Source organism: Equus quagga, chromosome 8, assembly GCF_021613505.1.
Source record: "Equus quagga isolate Etosha38 chromosome 8, UCLA_HA_Equagga_1.0, whole genome shotgun sequence".
Classification (NCBI taxonomy): domain Eukaryota; kingdom Metazoa; phylum Chordata; class Mammalia; order Perissodactyla; family Equidae; genus Equus; species Equus quagga.
Window position 1 is genome coordinate 56935368 of NC_060274.1, and position 12980 is coordinate 56948347.

The following is a 12980-nucleotide window of genomic DNA, read 5'->3' on the forward strand; positions in this document are numbered from 1 at the left end:
TCCTGTCTACTCTTGGAAGATTTTTAAATTACTGATTTGATTTTATTGATAGTCACATGATAATTCCAATTTTCTATTATTGATTGAGTTCTGGTAAATTATATTTTATTGAAATTTTCAAAAACATGTTGTTTAGAGAATTTCTTTTAATATCTTTTAAATCTCTTTTCATCTGTAGTTACGTTATCTTGTGCCTTTTGTATTCACAACTTTTATTTATTTATTTATTTACTTATTTTTTGAGGAAGATTAGCCCTGAGCTAACATCTGTGCCCATCAATCCTCCTCTTTTTTGCTGAGGAAGACTGGCCCTGAGCTAACATCTGTGCCCATCTTCCTCTACTTTATAGGTAGGATGCCTGCCACAGCATGGCTTGACAAGCGATACGTAGGTCCACATCCAGGATCCAAACCGGCGAACCCCGGGCCACCAAAGCAGAACATGCGAACTTAACTGCTGTGCCACCAGGCTAGCCCCCATAACTTTTTTTTTTCCTTTTATTTTTTAATCATTCTTGCTAAAGTATTGTCAATTTTATTAGTGTTTTTAAGTAAGTATTTCTTTTTCTTTGTCGATCCTCTGTTATGCCATTGCCAGCTAGCTCATTAATTGCTGTTCTTATCTATATTATTTCGTTTTCTTCTACTTACTTTCGGTTTGTGATGATCTTTTCTTTCTTTTTATTTTTTACTTTATTTTTATTTATTTATTTACTTTTTATTGTGGTAACATTGGTTTATAACATTATATAATTTTCAGGTGTACGCGGTAATATATTTCAAATTCTGCATAGATTACATCATGTTTGCCACCTAAAGAGTAATTACAATCCATGTGATGATATTTTCTTTGTCTTTTTTTAAATTTCCACTTTATTGAGGTATAATTGACAAAATTCTAAGATATTTAAAGTGTACATTGTGATGATTTCATATGCATTGTGAATGGATTCCCCCTATCTAGTTAATTAATACATGCATCACCTCACATATTTATCTCTTTTTTTTGGTGAGAACATTTAAGTTCTATTCTCTTAGAAAATTTCAGTTGTACAATATAGTGTTATCATCTGTAATCACCATGTTTTACTTTAGATCCTCAGACCTTATTAATCTCACAGCTGAAAGTTTGTCCCTTTTTACCAACCTCTCCCTCTTTCCAGCCCCTGGGAACCACTTTTCTACTCTCTGTTTCCATGAGTTTGACTTTTTTTTTAGATTCCACATATAAGTGATAATTTGCAGAATTTGTCTTTCTCTGTGTGGTGTATCTCACAGATGTCCTTTTTTCTCATGGCTGAATAGTATTCCATATATATGTGTACACACACACCACATCTTCTTTATCCATGCATTCGTTAATGGACACCTAGATTGTTTCCATATCTCGATTACTGTGAATAACGCTGCAATAAACATGGGAGTGCAGATACCACTTTGATATCCTGTTTTCATTTTCTTTGGATAAATACCCAGAAGTAGGATTGCTAGATCACAAAGTAGTTCTATTTTTAATTTTGGGGGGAACCTTCCATACTGTTTCCATAATGGCAGTACCAACTGACATTCCTACAACTAGTGCCCAGGGATTCCCTTTTCTCTGCATCCACACCAACACTTGTTATCTCTTGTCTTTTTGATGATAGCAATTCTAACAGATAATGAGATGATATCTCATTGTGATTTTGGTTTCCATTTCTCTCATGATTAGAGATGTTGAGTGATGTCAAGCACTTTTTCTTGGATCTGTTGGCCATTTGTATGTCTTCTTCGGAAAAATGTCTATTCAGCTCCTCTGCCTATTTTTCAATCGGATTGTTTATTTATATATTTTTCTGCTCTTGAGTTGTATAAGTTGTTTATAGATTTTGGTTATTAACCCCTTATCAGATATATGGTTTGCAAATATTTTCTCCCATTCCATAGGTTGCCTTTTGATTTTGTTGACGGTTTCCTTTTCTGTATAGAAGCTTTTAGTTTGATGTGGTCCCATTTGTTTGTGTTTGTTTTTCTCTTTTCTTCCCTTTGTTTTGGTGTTGAATCTCAAAAGTCATTGCCAAGATTGATGTCAAGGAGTTTACCCACTATGTTTTCTTCTAGCAGTTTTACAGTTTCAGGTTTTACATTCAAGTCTTTAATCCATTTTGAGTTAGTTTTTGTGTGTGGTATAAGATAGGGGTCCAGTTTCATTCTTTTGCGTTTGGCTGACCAGTTTTCTCGACACTGTTTATTGAAGAGACTGTGCTTTCTCCATTGTATATTCTTGGCTCCTTTGTCATGAATTAATTGACTGTATATTTATGGATTTATTTCTGGGCTCTCTATTCTGTTCCATTGATCTATATGCCTGTGTTTATGCCACTACCATACTGTTTTGATTACTGTAGATTTGTAATGTATTTTGAAATCAGGAAGTGTGATGCCTCTAGCTCTGTTCTTTCTCAAGATTGCTTTGGCTATTTGGGGTCTTATGTGGTTCCATACAAATTTTAGGATTGTTTGTTCTATTTAAGTGAAAAATGCCATTGCAATTTTGATAGGGATTACATTGAATCTATAGATCTCTTTGGGTAGTATGGACATTTTAACAATGTTAATTCTTTCAGTCCATGAGCACAGAATATCTCTCCGTCTGTTTGTGGCTTCTTCAATTTCTTTCATCAGCGTCTTACAGTTTTCAGTGTATAGGTGTTTCACCTCCTTGGTTAAATTTATTCCTAGGTGTTTTATTCTTTTTGGTGCAATTGTAAATGGGATTGTTTCTGTAATTCCTGATAGTTCATTATTAGTGTATAGGTATGAAACTGATTTTTGTATATTGATTTTGTATTTTGCAACTGTACTGAATTCATTTATTGTTTCTAACAGTGTTTTGGTGGAGTCTTTAGGGTTTTCTGTATATAATGTCATGTCATCTGTAAGTAGTGACAGTTTTACTTTTTCCTTTCTGACTTGAATGCCTATTATTTCTTTTTCTTGCCTGATTGCTCTGGCTAAGACTTCCAGTACTATTTTGAATAAGAATGATGAGAAGGGGCATCCTTGTCTTCTTACTGATCTCAGAGGAAAAAGTTTCAGCTTTTCACTGTTGAGCATGAAGTTAGCTGTGGGCTTGTCATATGTAGCCTTTATTATCTTGAGGTATGTTCCCTCTATACCCAGTTTGTTGAGAGTTTTTATGATATTTTCTTTCTCAATACTTAAATTTACTTTTTTTCTTATAAATGTATATGTCTATAAATATCCCTTGAAGTGCTATTTTAGCTGCATCCTATAAGTTTGTTATTTTTTATTTTAGTTGTTTTAAGTATAATTTCCATTATAATTTTTTTGACCAAAGGATTTGGTCAATTTTTAATTTTCACACTTATTCAGAGCTTTTGTTATTGTTCTAATTAGTGAATGTGGTCTACATAATAATAGTTCGTTGAAATTTGTTGAGAAATGGCCTAGAATTGGTCAGTATTCCAATAATTGGGCTCTATTCATTAGATTATGCTTGTTAATGGTAGTGTTCTAATATTCTATATCCTTTCTCATTTTTCTCTGTTTCACATTTTTAATTGTTGAGAAAATGTATTAAATTCTTTCACTATGATATTTGATTTGTCAGGTTTTCCCTATGGTACTTTTAATTTTTGCATTGTGTTTTTTGAAGCTAACTTATTAAACGCATACAAGTTTAGAATTCTTAAATTTTCCTGATGTAATGGATTTTTTATCAATATGTACTAACCATAAATATTTAGTAAATTTTTTATTCCTTGATGTCCATTGTGTCTGATCTTAATAGAGTCCCACCAGTTTTCTTCAGGTTAATATTTTTCTATTATAATTTTGTCTTTTTTTAAAAACCATATTTCCTCTGTTCTGATATGGCTTCCATTGTAAATGCATCTCAATTCAGAGAAAATGGTTTGACAGCAATAGTAAGATGTACTCAATTGTAAGCTGTTCCTTGATTTCAGATGTGTTAATATGTGAAAAAATGTAATGGCAGGAATTTATGAGAGTGCTTCCAGCCTTTTGTGTCCTTATGTTTTTAAGTATATCTTTTTAAAATAGTACTTAACTGGAATTTTAAAAATCTAGTCTAGAAAGGCTTTGTCTTTTAAGTGATGTGCTTAACTTATTTACTGATATGTTTGGCTTGATATCTACTATTGTTCTTTTTGCTTTCTATTTGTCCTACTTTTTGCATTTCTTTTTCTGCTATTTCTATCTTCTTTTTTTTTTTTTTGGATTGATTTTTCCTTTCCTTCCTGATTTTCTTCCTCTCCTAGTTTACAAGTTACATACTATACTTCTCTTCTCTTACTGGTACTCCATTAATTTTAATATGCATATTTAAAATTTAACAAAGTCTAAAGTTAATATCTTTACCACCTATCCAAATAAATGAGGACCTTGTATTAACTCTAGTAATTTCATGCTTGACATATGCTATTACTGTCCAGAATTTTAGGTCTGTCATTGATTTAATTAAAATTCCATGAAATAGGCCTCATTGTTAGTGGTTCATACTCTCAACATTTGTTTAGGTTTTCCCATAAGTTTACCATTTTCTTTGCTCATTGTTCCTTATTGGATCATTCCTTTTTTTCTTGAACTATGATCATTGGAAGTTCTTCTAGTCAGAATTTGTTGGTACATCTCTCAGGTTGTTTTCTGAATACAGTTATATGCTTATATTGCCCTCTTTCTGTGAAGATAATTTTGTTGGATATGCTATCTTAGTATTAGCAGTTATTTTTCCTTAGCATTTTGAAATCTTTAATAAATATTATAATTTCTTCTTATCTCATCTTATATTTTACTTGTTCCCTCTTCAGTTACATCTGCTTTTTAGCTCATCCATTTAATTTTTAATTTCAAATATTATTTTTTTAGATGTTCTATTTGTCTTTTTCAAGGATGAAACTTTATCATCAGCCACTGCTTTCTTTTCTCCAATCCACCCAAAGCCACAGCTGTGACAAGGAAATTTCCTTTGGGGTATGTTTGTTTATTGGTTTGTTTCCTAGATCATTGACTGAGAACCAAGGAGAAGTTCTTTATGCAAAGGTCGCTAATTCAGATTTGCAACATGCTTGGACTCCAGACTCAGAGCCCGACAGATACAAATACAGATCACAGAGGATGAAATATAAAATATCTTTCTTTGACCCTTACGATATTTTCCACCATTATATCTATGTTACCCTATGAAATTATCATTTCTGGCCTGGATTTCTCTTATTTTCTTGATGTGTTTTCTATTCAATTTTAATTGTTCTGTATTCTTGTGTAGACATGTTATTGCTGGCCCATATTTGTCTTAATCAAATCTGAACATCTGGCTTTTGGTTGTTGAATTTAACCCATTTAAGATTTTTGTAATTTCTTTTGTGTTAGGACTTATTCTGCCATCTTATTTTTTGTCTTGAATTTACTATATTTTCTTATTTTGTCCCTCCATTTGATAGATCAGAGTTTCTTTTTGTACTATGAGGGTTATATGGACTATTTTCATGCTCTGTTTCTTATATGTTAATATCATTGCTCATATATTAAAATTTAATCTTCCTTGTTCATTTTTAAGTATATTAACACCTATATCTTTCATCTAAACTAGATAGCCATCTTAGCACACTTTCTTCTCTTTTAGTTTCTCCTCTCCTTTTTATTCACCTTATTCTGTACTCCTCTACCATATTGATGTCATAAGGAATTTTAATACAGATTGTAATGGATATTCTCTCCAGTTCACCTCTACCTCTCCTTGTTTCCCTAGTAGAAAATGCTTGGGAGTGACTAGTTTTTCTGAACTTATCTTCTCTGCCAAAGCTGAGCTGACCTGTAACACTACCCCAATATTATACCCTACTGGTATTAGGCTGTAGTTCTGTTTGTCTGCCTTGCAGTGGAGGTTGGACAGGCAGTGATCTATGTGGAGTAGTGAAAAGAACCCAGCTAGAAAACTCTTCCCAGCCCATCTGGAGTTTCTGGTCTTCTCTGGAAATCTTTTGTCTCTCCTGAGAACATTCTCACAGTTTTTATGTTAATTCCTTAGTTCTGTAAACTCACTTGAGTTTCTGCAGCATCTTTAGGTGTGACTTTGTCAGAGGGAGTCAGAAGCACATGCTAGCTTGTCATTTTTTTGGGGGAAGCTAAAGTCTTTATAATATCATTATTATAACTGTGTATTTAGTGCTAAATATTTTGGAGTTTGCTCACCAGCAGCTTGCAGATATCGAAGTATTTCTTGAAAATCAAGTGAAACATATTATTAACTTTATTTATTTTTTTAATTTTAATCTGCCTAGTTCTGATAGTATCAGCAGTGATGAAGAAGAGCTGAGGACTTTGGGAAGCAGTGGTAGTGAAAGCAGCACTCCAGAGAATGTTGGGCCTCCTTTCATCATGGATGAGAATAGTTGGTTCAACAAGTGTAAGAGAGTTAAACAGAAGTATCAACTAACCCTTGAACAGAAGGTATTTATCAGTTGTCAAAAGCATTTAATTTGGTTCTCATTATTGCCTTTGGACTGTCACTGCCAAAAGATCTTTCAGCTGAATAAAATTATTTACCCATTGCTACTGCCCTTCTGTCCTTGAATTGTCCTTTTCTTAATTAAGACTCAGGCAAAGTTTTAGGAGAAGGTTTTGTTTGTTAAACTTTTTCTAATTTTATATTTTAATATAAAAATAAGCCATTTATTCTTCTATGTGCAGTTTCATTTATATGTTTGAGTTTTAGTTCTTATGATTAATTTTATAAAAGATTATTTGGTTTGTGAAAATGCAGTGATTGCCTAAACAAATTTCATATATGTCTGTCTCTTTTTTTTGAGTATTTTAACAGCTCTGTATGTTAAGCTCTGTTCTAGGCAAAGTGGAGTACATAACAAAGAGAAAGGAAAATAAACTCCATTTTCTTTTTTTTTTTTTTTGAGGAAGATTAGCCCTGAGCTAACTACTGCCAACCCTCCTCTTTTTGCTGAGGAAGACTGGCCCTGAGCTAACATCCATGCCCATCTTCCTCTACTTTATACATGAAACGCATACCACAGCATGGCTTTTGTCAAGCGGTGCCATGTCCGCACCCGGGATCCGAACCAGCAAACCCCAGGCCTCCGAGAAACAGAACGTGTGAACTTAACCGCTGTGCCACCAGGCCAGCCCTAAACTCCAGTATCTTGAGGAGTTTTTACCTCTTCTTTTTTACTATATTATCTATTTTCCCTTTCAAATTATTGTTATTCATAGATGATCTATATAGGGAAAGCCCATAAAATTATTATAGTGATAGAAATATTAGAACAATAAAAAATACACTGAGGAAAATGGTTGCAAAGTAAATTTACAAATATGAATAGATTTCCTAGATGACATAACATTTGTAGTAAAGCTAGAAAGGAAAGCAAAGGGATGATGAACATAATTCTCAGGCTATTGTTATCTTTACAAAGGAGGCAGAGGGGCGTTATCAGGCAAAGGCATAATAGGATCTTTGAAAGTATTGGTAATTAATCTAGGTGGTGGGTACATAATCACTAATGTTTATAAATAGTCATTTATAGTTTATAATAAGCTGTGTGTAAATATGAAACATTTCATTTGTAAAAATTAACTTTGTTTTTAATTTTTAAGATTTTATTATGAAAAAATATTTGAGAATTGTCAGGAAAAAATATGAAAAAGAACTTCCATGAGGGGAGAGCAGTGTTACCACACAAAATTGGGGTTCACTTGCCTGATGCACGTAAACAAACCAATTAATTATATGGCATCAATCTTTGGGAAAAGAGATCAGCTTTGTTCTGCAAGATCCATCTGCAGGGAGAACAGGGGGTGTGTACCTCAGATCTGTCTCTTTAATTCAGGATTGGGGCAAAATTTAAGAGGTTAGGGATAACAGGTTGGCAAGCAGAAATGCTGGTGGACAGGTTTTGATTGGTGGGCTTCAAGCATTTATGGTAAGATTTTGAACATTTATGACAGGGTTCTAAACATTTAGGTGAGGTTCTAAACTTTTATGATAGGGTTCTAAACATTTTTGATAAGGTGGGGAAGGAATTTTAACACCAGATCTTCCTGAATGAGGGACCCTTCGCTTCTGATAAGAGTCCAACTTTCAAGTTCTGCTCGTGTCCCAGTCCTCGGGTTGCATGGGAAGGAGGATCTTTGATTCCACAGTCATTTCAGGTCACGATTTCTTCTTTTGCATATGGCTTGTCTACAGATTTTCTGAAAGGCAATTCTTTTTTTGGTGAGAAAGATTGGCCCTGAGCTAACATCTGTTGCCAATCTTCCCCTTTTTTTTGTCCCCAAAAGTCCCAGTACATAGTTGTATATCCTAGTTGTAGGTCATTCTAGTTCTTCTATGTGGGATGCCACCACAGCATGGCCTGATCAGCGGTGTGTAGGTCCACATCCAGGATCAGAACCAGCCATCCCTGGGCCACTGAAGCAGAGCACGTGAACTTAACCACTCGATCACAGGGTTCTGGCCCTGAGAAAGGCAATTCTTAATCACTCTGTTGATAAGAGATAGGCTCAGCTGAACTGGCCCTGGAGGGCCTGCAGTTACAGTAGTATTAGCTACTATTAACATGTATCATAAAGCTAAAATAGTTTGCTAATGACACGTGAATAGGATAACATAATGGAATAGAAGAATGCTTTAAGAAAAAATGATTCTAATTAATATTCTGAGAGGAATTTGAAAGCATATTGAAAAGCATTTTTTGAAAGCATATTGCAACTAAAAAGAATAGGATGCCTTGAGAAGGGAACAATCAGAAAACATGAAAGAGCTATTAGAAATTAAAAATAAGATTTCCTGAATTCAGAAATTCAGTGTAAGGATTTGGAGGATAAATTCAATGAAGTCTCCCAGAAAACAGAGCAAAAGGAATAGTAGATGAGTAAATAGTAAATGAGTAAAGAAAAAGAAATGGTAAATGAGTAAAAAAAGATAGACGGGATCAGTCCAAGAAATCTTGTATCTATTAGATGTTTGCTAATAATATTAGCTAGGAATTATACATTGCATACAGTGTACAAGGTACCATTCTAAGCAATTTACTTATATTGATTCATTTAAGCTTCCCAAGTAGGTACACTTACTGTTGTCACTTTTTTAGATGCTGAAACTACGGCACAGAGAGATGAACTAACTTGCCCAAGGACTCACAGCTGCTAAGTTATAGAACACGAATATGACTCTAGGCAATCCCTAAACCTGCAGGCTTAACCAAAACATTATACTGCTTCCCACTAATTTGTTAATGCTAAAAATGTTAATATCTGTTTTTGAAAAATAATCACCTAGAGGCAGATTTTTAATTGGTCATTCTGTAATTAGCTTTGTATTTTGAAGCTAGGAAACATATGGAGTATTTATCCCAGTTGTAGAGCTTAGAAGTTATAATATTTTGACTGTTTTACCTTAAATTACAAATATATTTTTAATTTAACTTTAGAGAAGAGCTTTAAATAATGGAGAACGTGTTAAATTTTTGTATTCAGTTAAAACAATTATTTTTTTTACTATTTCATCAGTGATAGTTTAAAATTGTTTCATTACAGTATAGATGAGAATAACATTTAAGCTACACAGCATTTATCTTCAAGTATATATTAGAATTTTGCAGTTTCTATATCTTAGTGATCTATATTTCCAGGGTTATCTTGAAGAACTCCTACGACTTCGAGAGAATCAGCTGTCTGAATCTGTCTCCCAGAATAAAATACTACTACAAAGGATTGAAGATTCTGATCTGGCCCATAAACTGGAAAAGGAACAATTAGAATATATAATTGTGGAGCTTCAAGATCAGCTGTAAGTGAGATCTTTTTGGAGAAATTTTGGCAGTATGTAAGCATAAGAAAATGTCATATTTTGACATAGGATTCAAATTGCAAGAAATCTCCCTGCTATTAAGTTCTTTTTCACTTACTCTTTTTAAAAAGCTTGCTATTGCTTTTCTTATTATAAAAGTAATCCATGTTCCCTGTAGAAACATTACAAAATATAGGAAGAAAATAAAAATCACCTTCAGTTGTGCTACCCAGAGTTAATGGCCATAACTTGGTGTATATTCTTCCAAATGTATATGCCTAATTTCAAAAGTATTTAATTAGTTATTGATTGACTGATTGATTAATTGATTGCAAAAAGATGGGATCCAAGACCAGAACTACTCAAAGTGCTGCACTGGTGCATAAGCCGTTTGTTACTGGGTTGTGCCAGAATATCACTAAGCGCAGTTTAGTAGAGCTGGCTTTTCCATAGCAAGACTTTTTTTGATGAAGCAAGCTGTGTATTGATCTACATTCTGGTACAAGCTTCTTAACTTGTCACTACTCAAAGCACTTGTACTAATCATAGCATTTTGTCAAACTTGATTTTATCAATTGTTTACGGTGAAACTCTTCTCATATTAATATTTACTTAAAGGATGACTTTTAAATTTTTTATTTTGAAATAATTTCAAATTTTCAGAAAACTTGCAAGAATAGTACAAAATAATTCCTATATGCCCCTTCCTAGATTCACACTAATTTTCAACTTTTTGCCACATTTGTCATAATTCTCTCCCTCTCCCTGTGTATATATGCTTGGTTTTTTTTTTAAAGATTGGCACCTGAGCTAACATCTGTTGCCAGTCTTCTTTTTTTTTTTATTCTCCCCAAAGGCCCCCCAGTACACAGTTGTATATTCTAGTCGTAAGTCCTTCTGGTTCTGCTGTGTGGGACACCGCCTCAGCATGGCTTGATGAGTGGTCTAGGTCTGTGACCAGGATCTGAACCGGCAAAACCCTGGCCTGCCAAAGCAGAGCATGTGAACTTAACCACTGGGCCACGGGGCTGGCCCCACATAGTATTTTTTGAACCACCTGAGAGGCTGCATTCATTGTACCTCTTTACCCCTTAATACTTCAGTTGTCCTTCCTAAAAACAAAGACATTCTCTTATACAACTATAGTTCAGCTTTCAATTTAAGAAATCTAAATCGATACATTTTCATCTAATCTATAATTCATATTTCACTGTCATCAGTCATCCAAAAAATGTCCCTTATTGCAACTTTTGTTTTCCTGATACAGGATCCAATCCAGGATCATGTTTTGCATTTGGTTGTCAGTCTCTTCCGTCACTTTTAACTTAGAATAGTTTTTCATTGTTTGTCTTACATGAGATATTTCTGACGAATACAGGCTATAGAATGTCCTCAATTTGAATTTGGTTGCTTTTCCTTGTGATTAGAATGAGTTTATCCATTTGTAGCTGAAATACGACATACATAGTGTGTCCTCAGGATATCACATCCGGAGGTCTTTGAAGTCTGTTGGCATTTTATTAGTGATATTAATTTTAATCATTTGGTTAAAGTGTTTTTCTCTTCTGTATAGTTACTGTTGTTCCTTTTGTAATTAACATGTAATTTGCAAGGAGATACTTTGAGACTAAATAAATATAAAAGATAATTTTTTAAGTAAAAAGTTTTATTAAGGAATATAAAAATGTAATATTTTGGGGGGAATTTGCATCTTGATGAAAAGAATTATGTTCATATATTGTTTCTTATATTTTTTCTAATATTTTAAAGAGAGTTTGTCCTATATGGGGTATCACTCATTGAGGGGTAAGATAACATCTTCCATAGTCCCTTGCTTCTGTAAGCAGGGAGAAAAATATCAAAAGCCAAACAGTAGAGACTGCTGGGTATTTCTTTACAATTAAAAGATTAAGAAGATAATTTAATTTTTCTTTTGCCAATAATACTGGTAGTTTGTCTAAATGCTGTTAACTTAAAAATAATTATGAAATCAGTTATTTCATCAAAGAGATTTTCATTTGAAGAATTAAATTTGAATGTATTGCATTTATTTTACTTTTGATAAAGGAAACAAAGACTCTCAAGCTTCTTAGTTTGAAAAAAGAATCTACGAGTTATGGTTTTATCATACTTTTATGAGAGAACAATGTCATTAATCCTCTTGATTTTGCAAAGAAACCTTACAACTGTTGTTAATACCTTTAAGAAGATTTTAACAAAACAGTATTACCAGAGCAACAAATAAAAAATTAAGGCCACCAGTCAGAATTAGACTATTTTCTTGAGTTGAGAGATTTAAGATTTACTTTCCCGTACCATCGCTACAGTCTCTGGATGGGTGAAAATTGGTATCTTACAAGATTCCTCTGTAGAAAAACTGTTACAAGAATACTGAACATGAGGCCGGCTCCATGCTGAGAGCTCAAGTTCACGCCCTCCACTTTGGTGGCCCAGGGTTTTGCCTGTTCAGATCCTAGGCACAAACCTAGCACTGCTCGTCAGGCCACGTTGAGGTGTGTCCCACATAGCAGAGCCAGAAGGACCTACAACTAGAATATACAGCTATGTACTAGGGGGCTTTGGGGAGGAGAAGAAAAAAAAAGATTGGCAACAGATGTTAGCTCAGGTGCCAATCTTTAAGAAAAAAATAATAATACTGAACAGAAGAGGAAGATACATTCCTTTCAGAATGTTCATAATTCACTACATTTTCAAAATCATCTTCATGGTGCAGAATGTTCTGGGCACTTTTGTTTTTTAGGAAGATTAGCCCTGTGCTAACATCTGCTGCCAATCCTCCTCTTTTTGCTGAGGAAGACTGGCCCTGAGCTAACATCCATGCCCATCTTCCTCTATTTTATACGTGAGACGCCTGCCACTGCATGGCTTGATGAGTGGTGTGTAGGTCTGTGCCTGGGATCTGAACTGGCAAATGCTGCGCTGCTGAAGCTGAGCACATGAACTTAACTGCTATGCCACTGGGCCAGCCCCAATATTCTGGGCATTTTTGCAGCTGTAGAGAAAGAGTGGACATTTTTTCCTTACATTGCTGACATTTTTTACCAACAGTTAAGAAGTCCTGCAGTCAAAGCTGGGCACTGAAATTTCTTTTGTTAATCCTGAGAAGATAAAAGCAGTCTTGAGAAGATTAAAA

At 34.0% G+C, this 12980-nt stretch overlaps 1 protein-coding gene across 6 annotated transcripts in view; it reads left to right on the forward strand.

Annotated features, from left to right (window-relative positions):
- The window catches only part of RUNDC3B (RUN domain containing 3B), a 144019-nt gene that overhangs the window by 83259 nt on the left and 47780 nt on the right, over positions 1-12980 (forward strand). For all 6 annotated transcript variants that reach the window (XM_046669432.1, XM_046669435.1, XM_046669436.1 and 3 more), the window contains 2 exons: positions 6306-6474; positions 9669-9826. In XM_046669432.1, coding sequence (XP_046525388.1) covers positions 6306-6474; positions 9669-9826 — 327 coding nt within the window. The remainder of the gene's footprint in view (positions 1-6305; positions 6475-9668; positions 9827-12980) is intronic.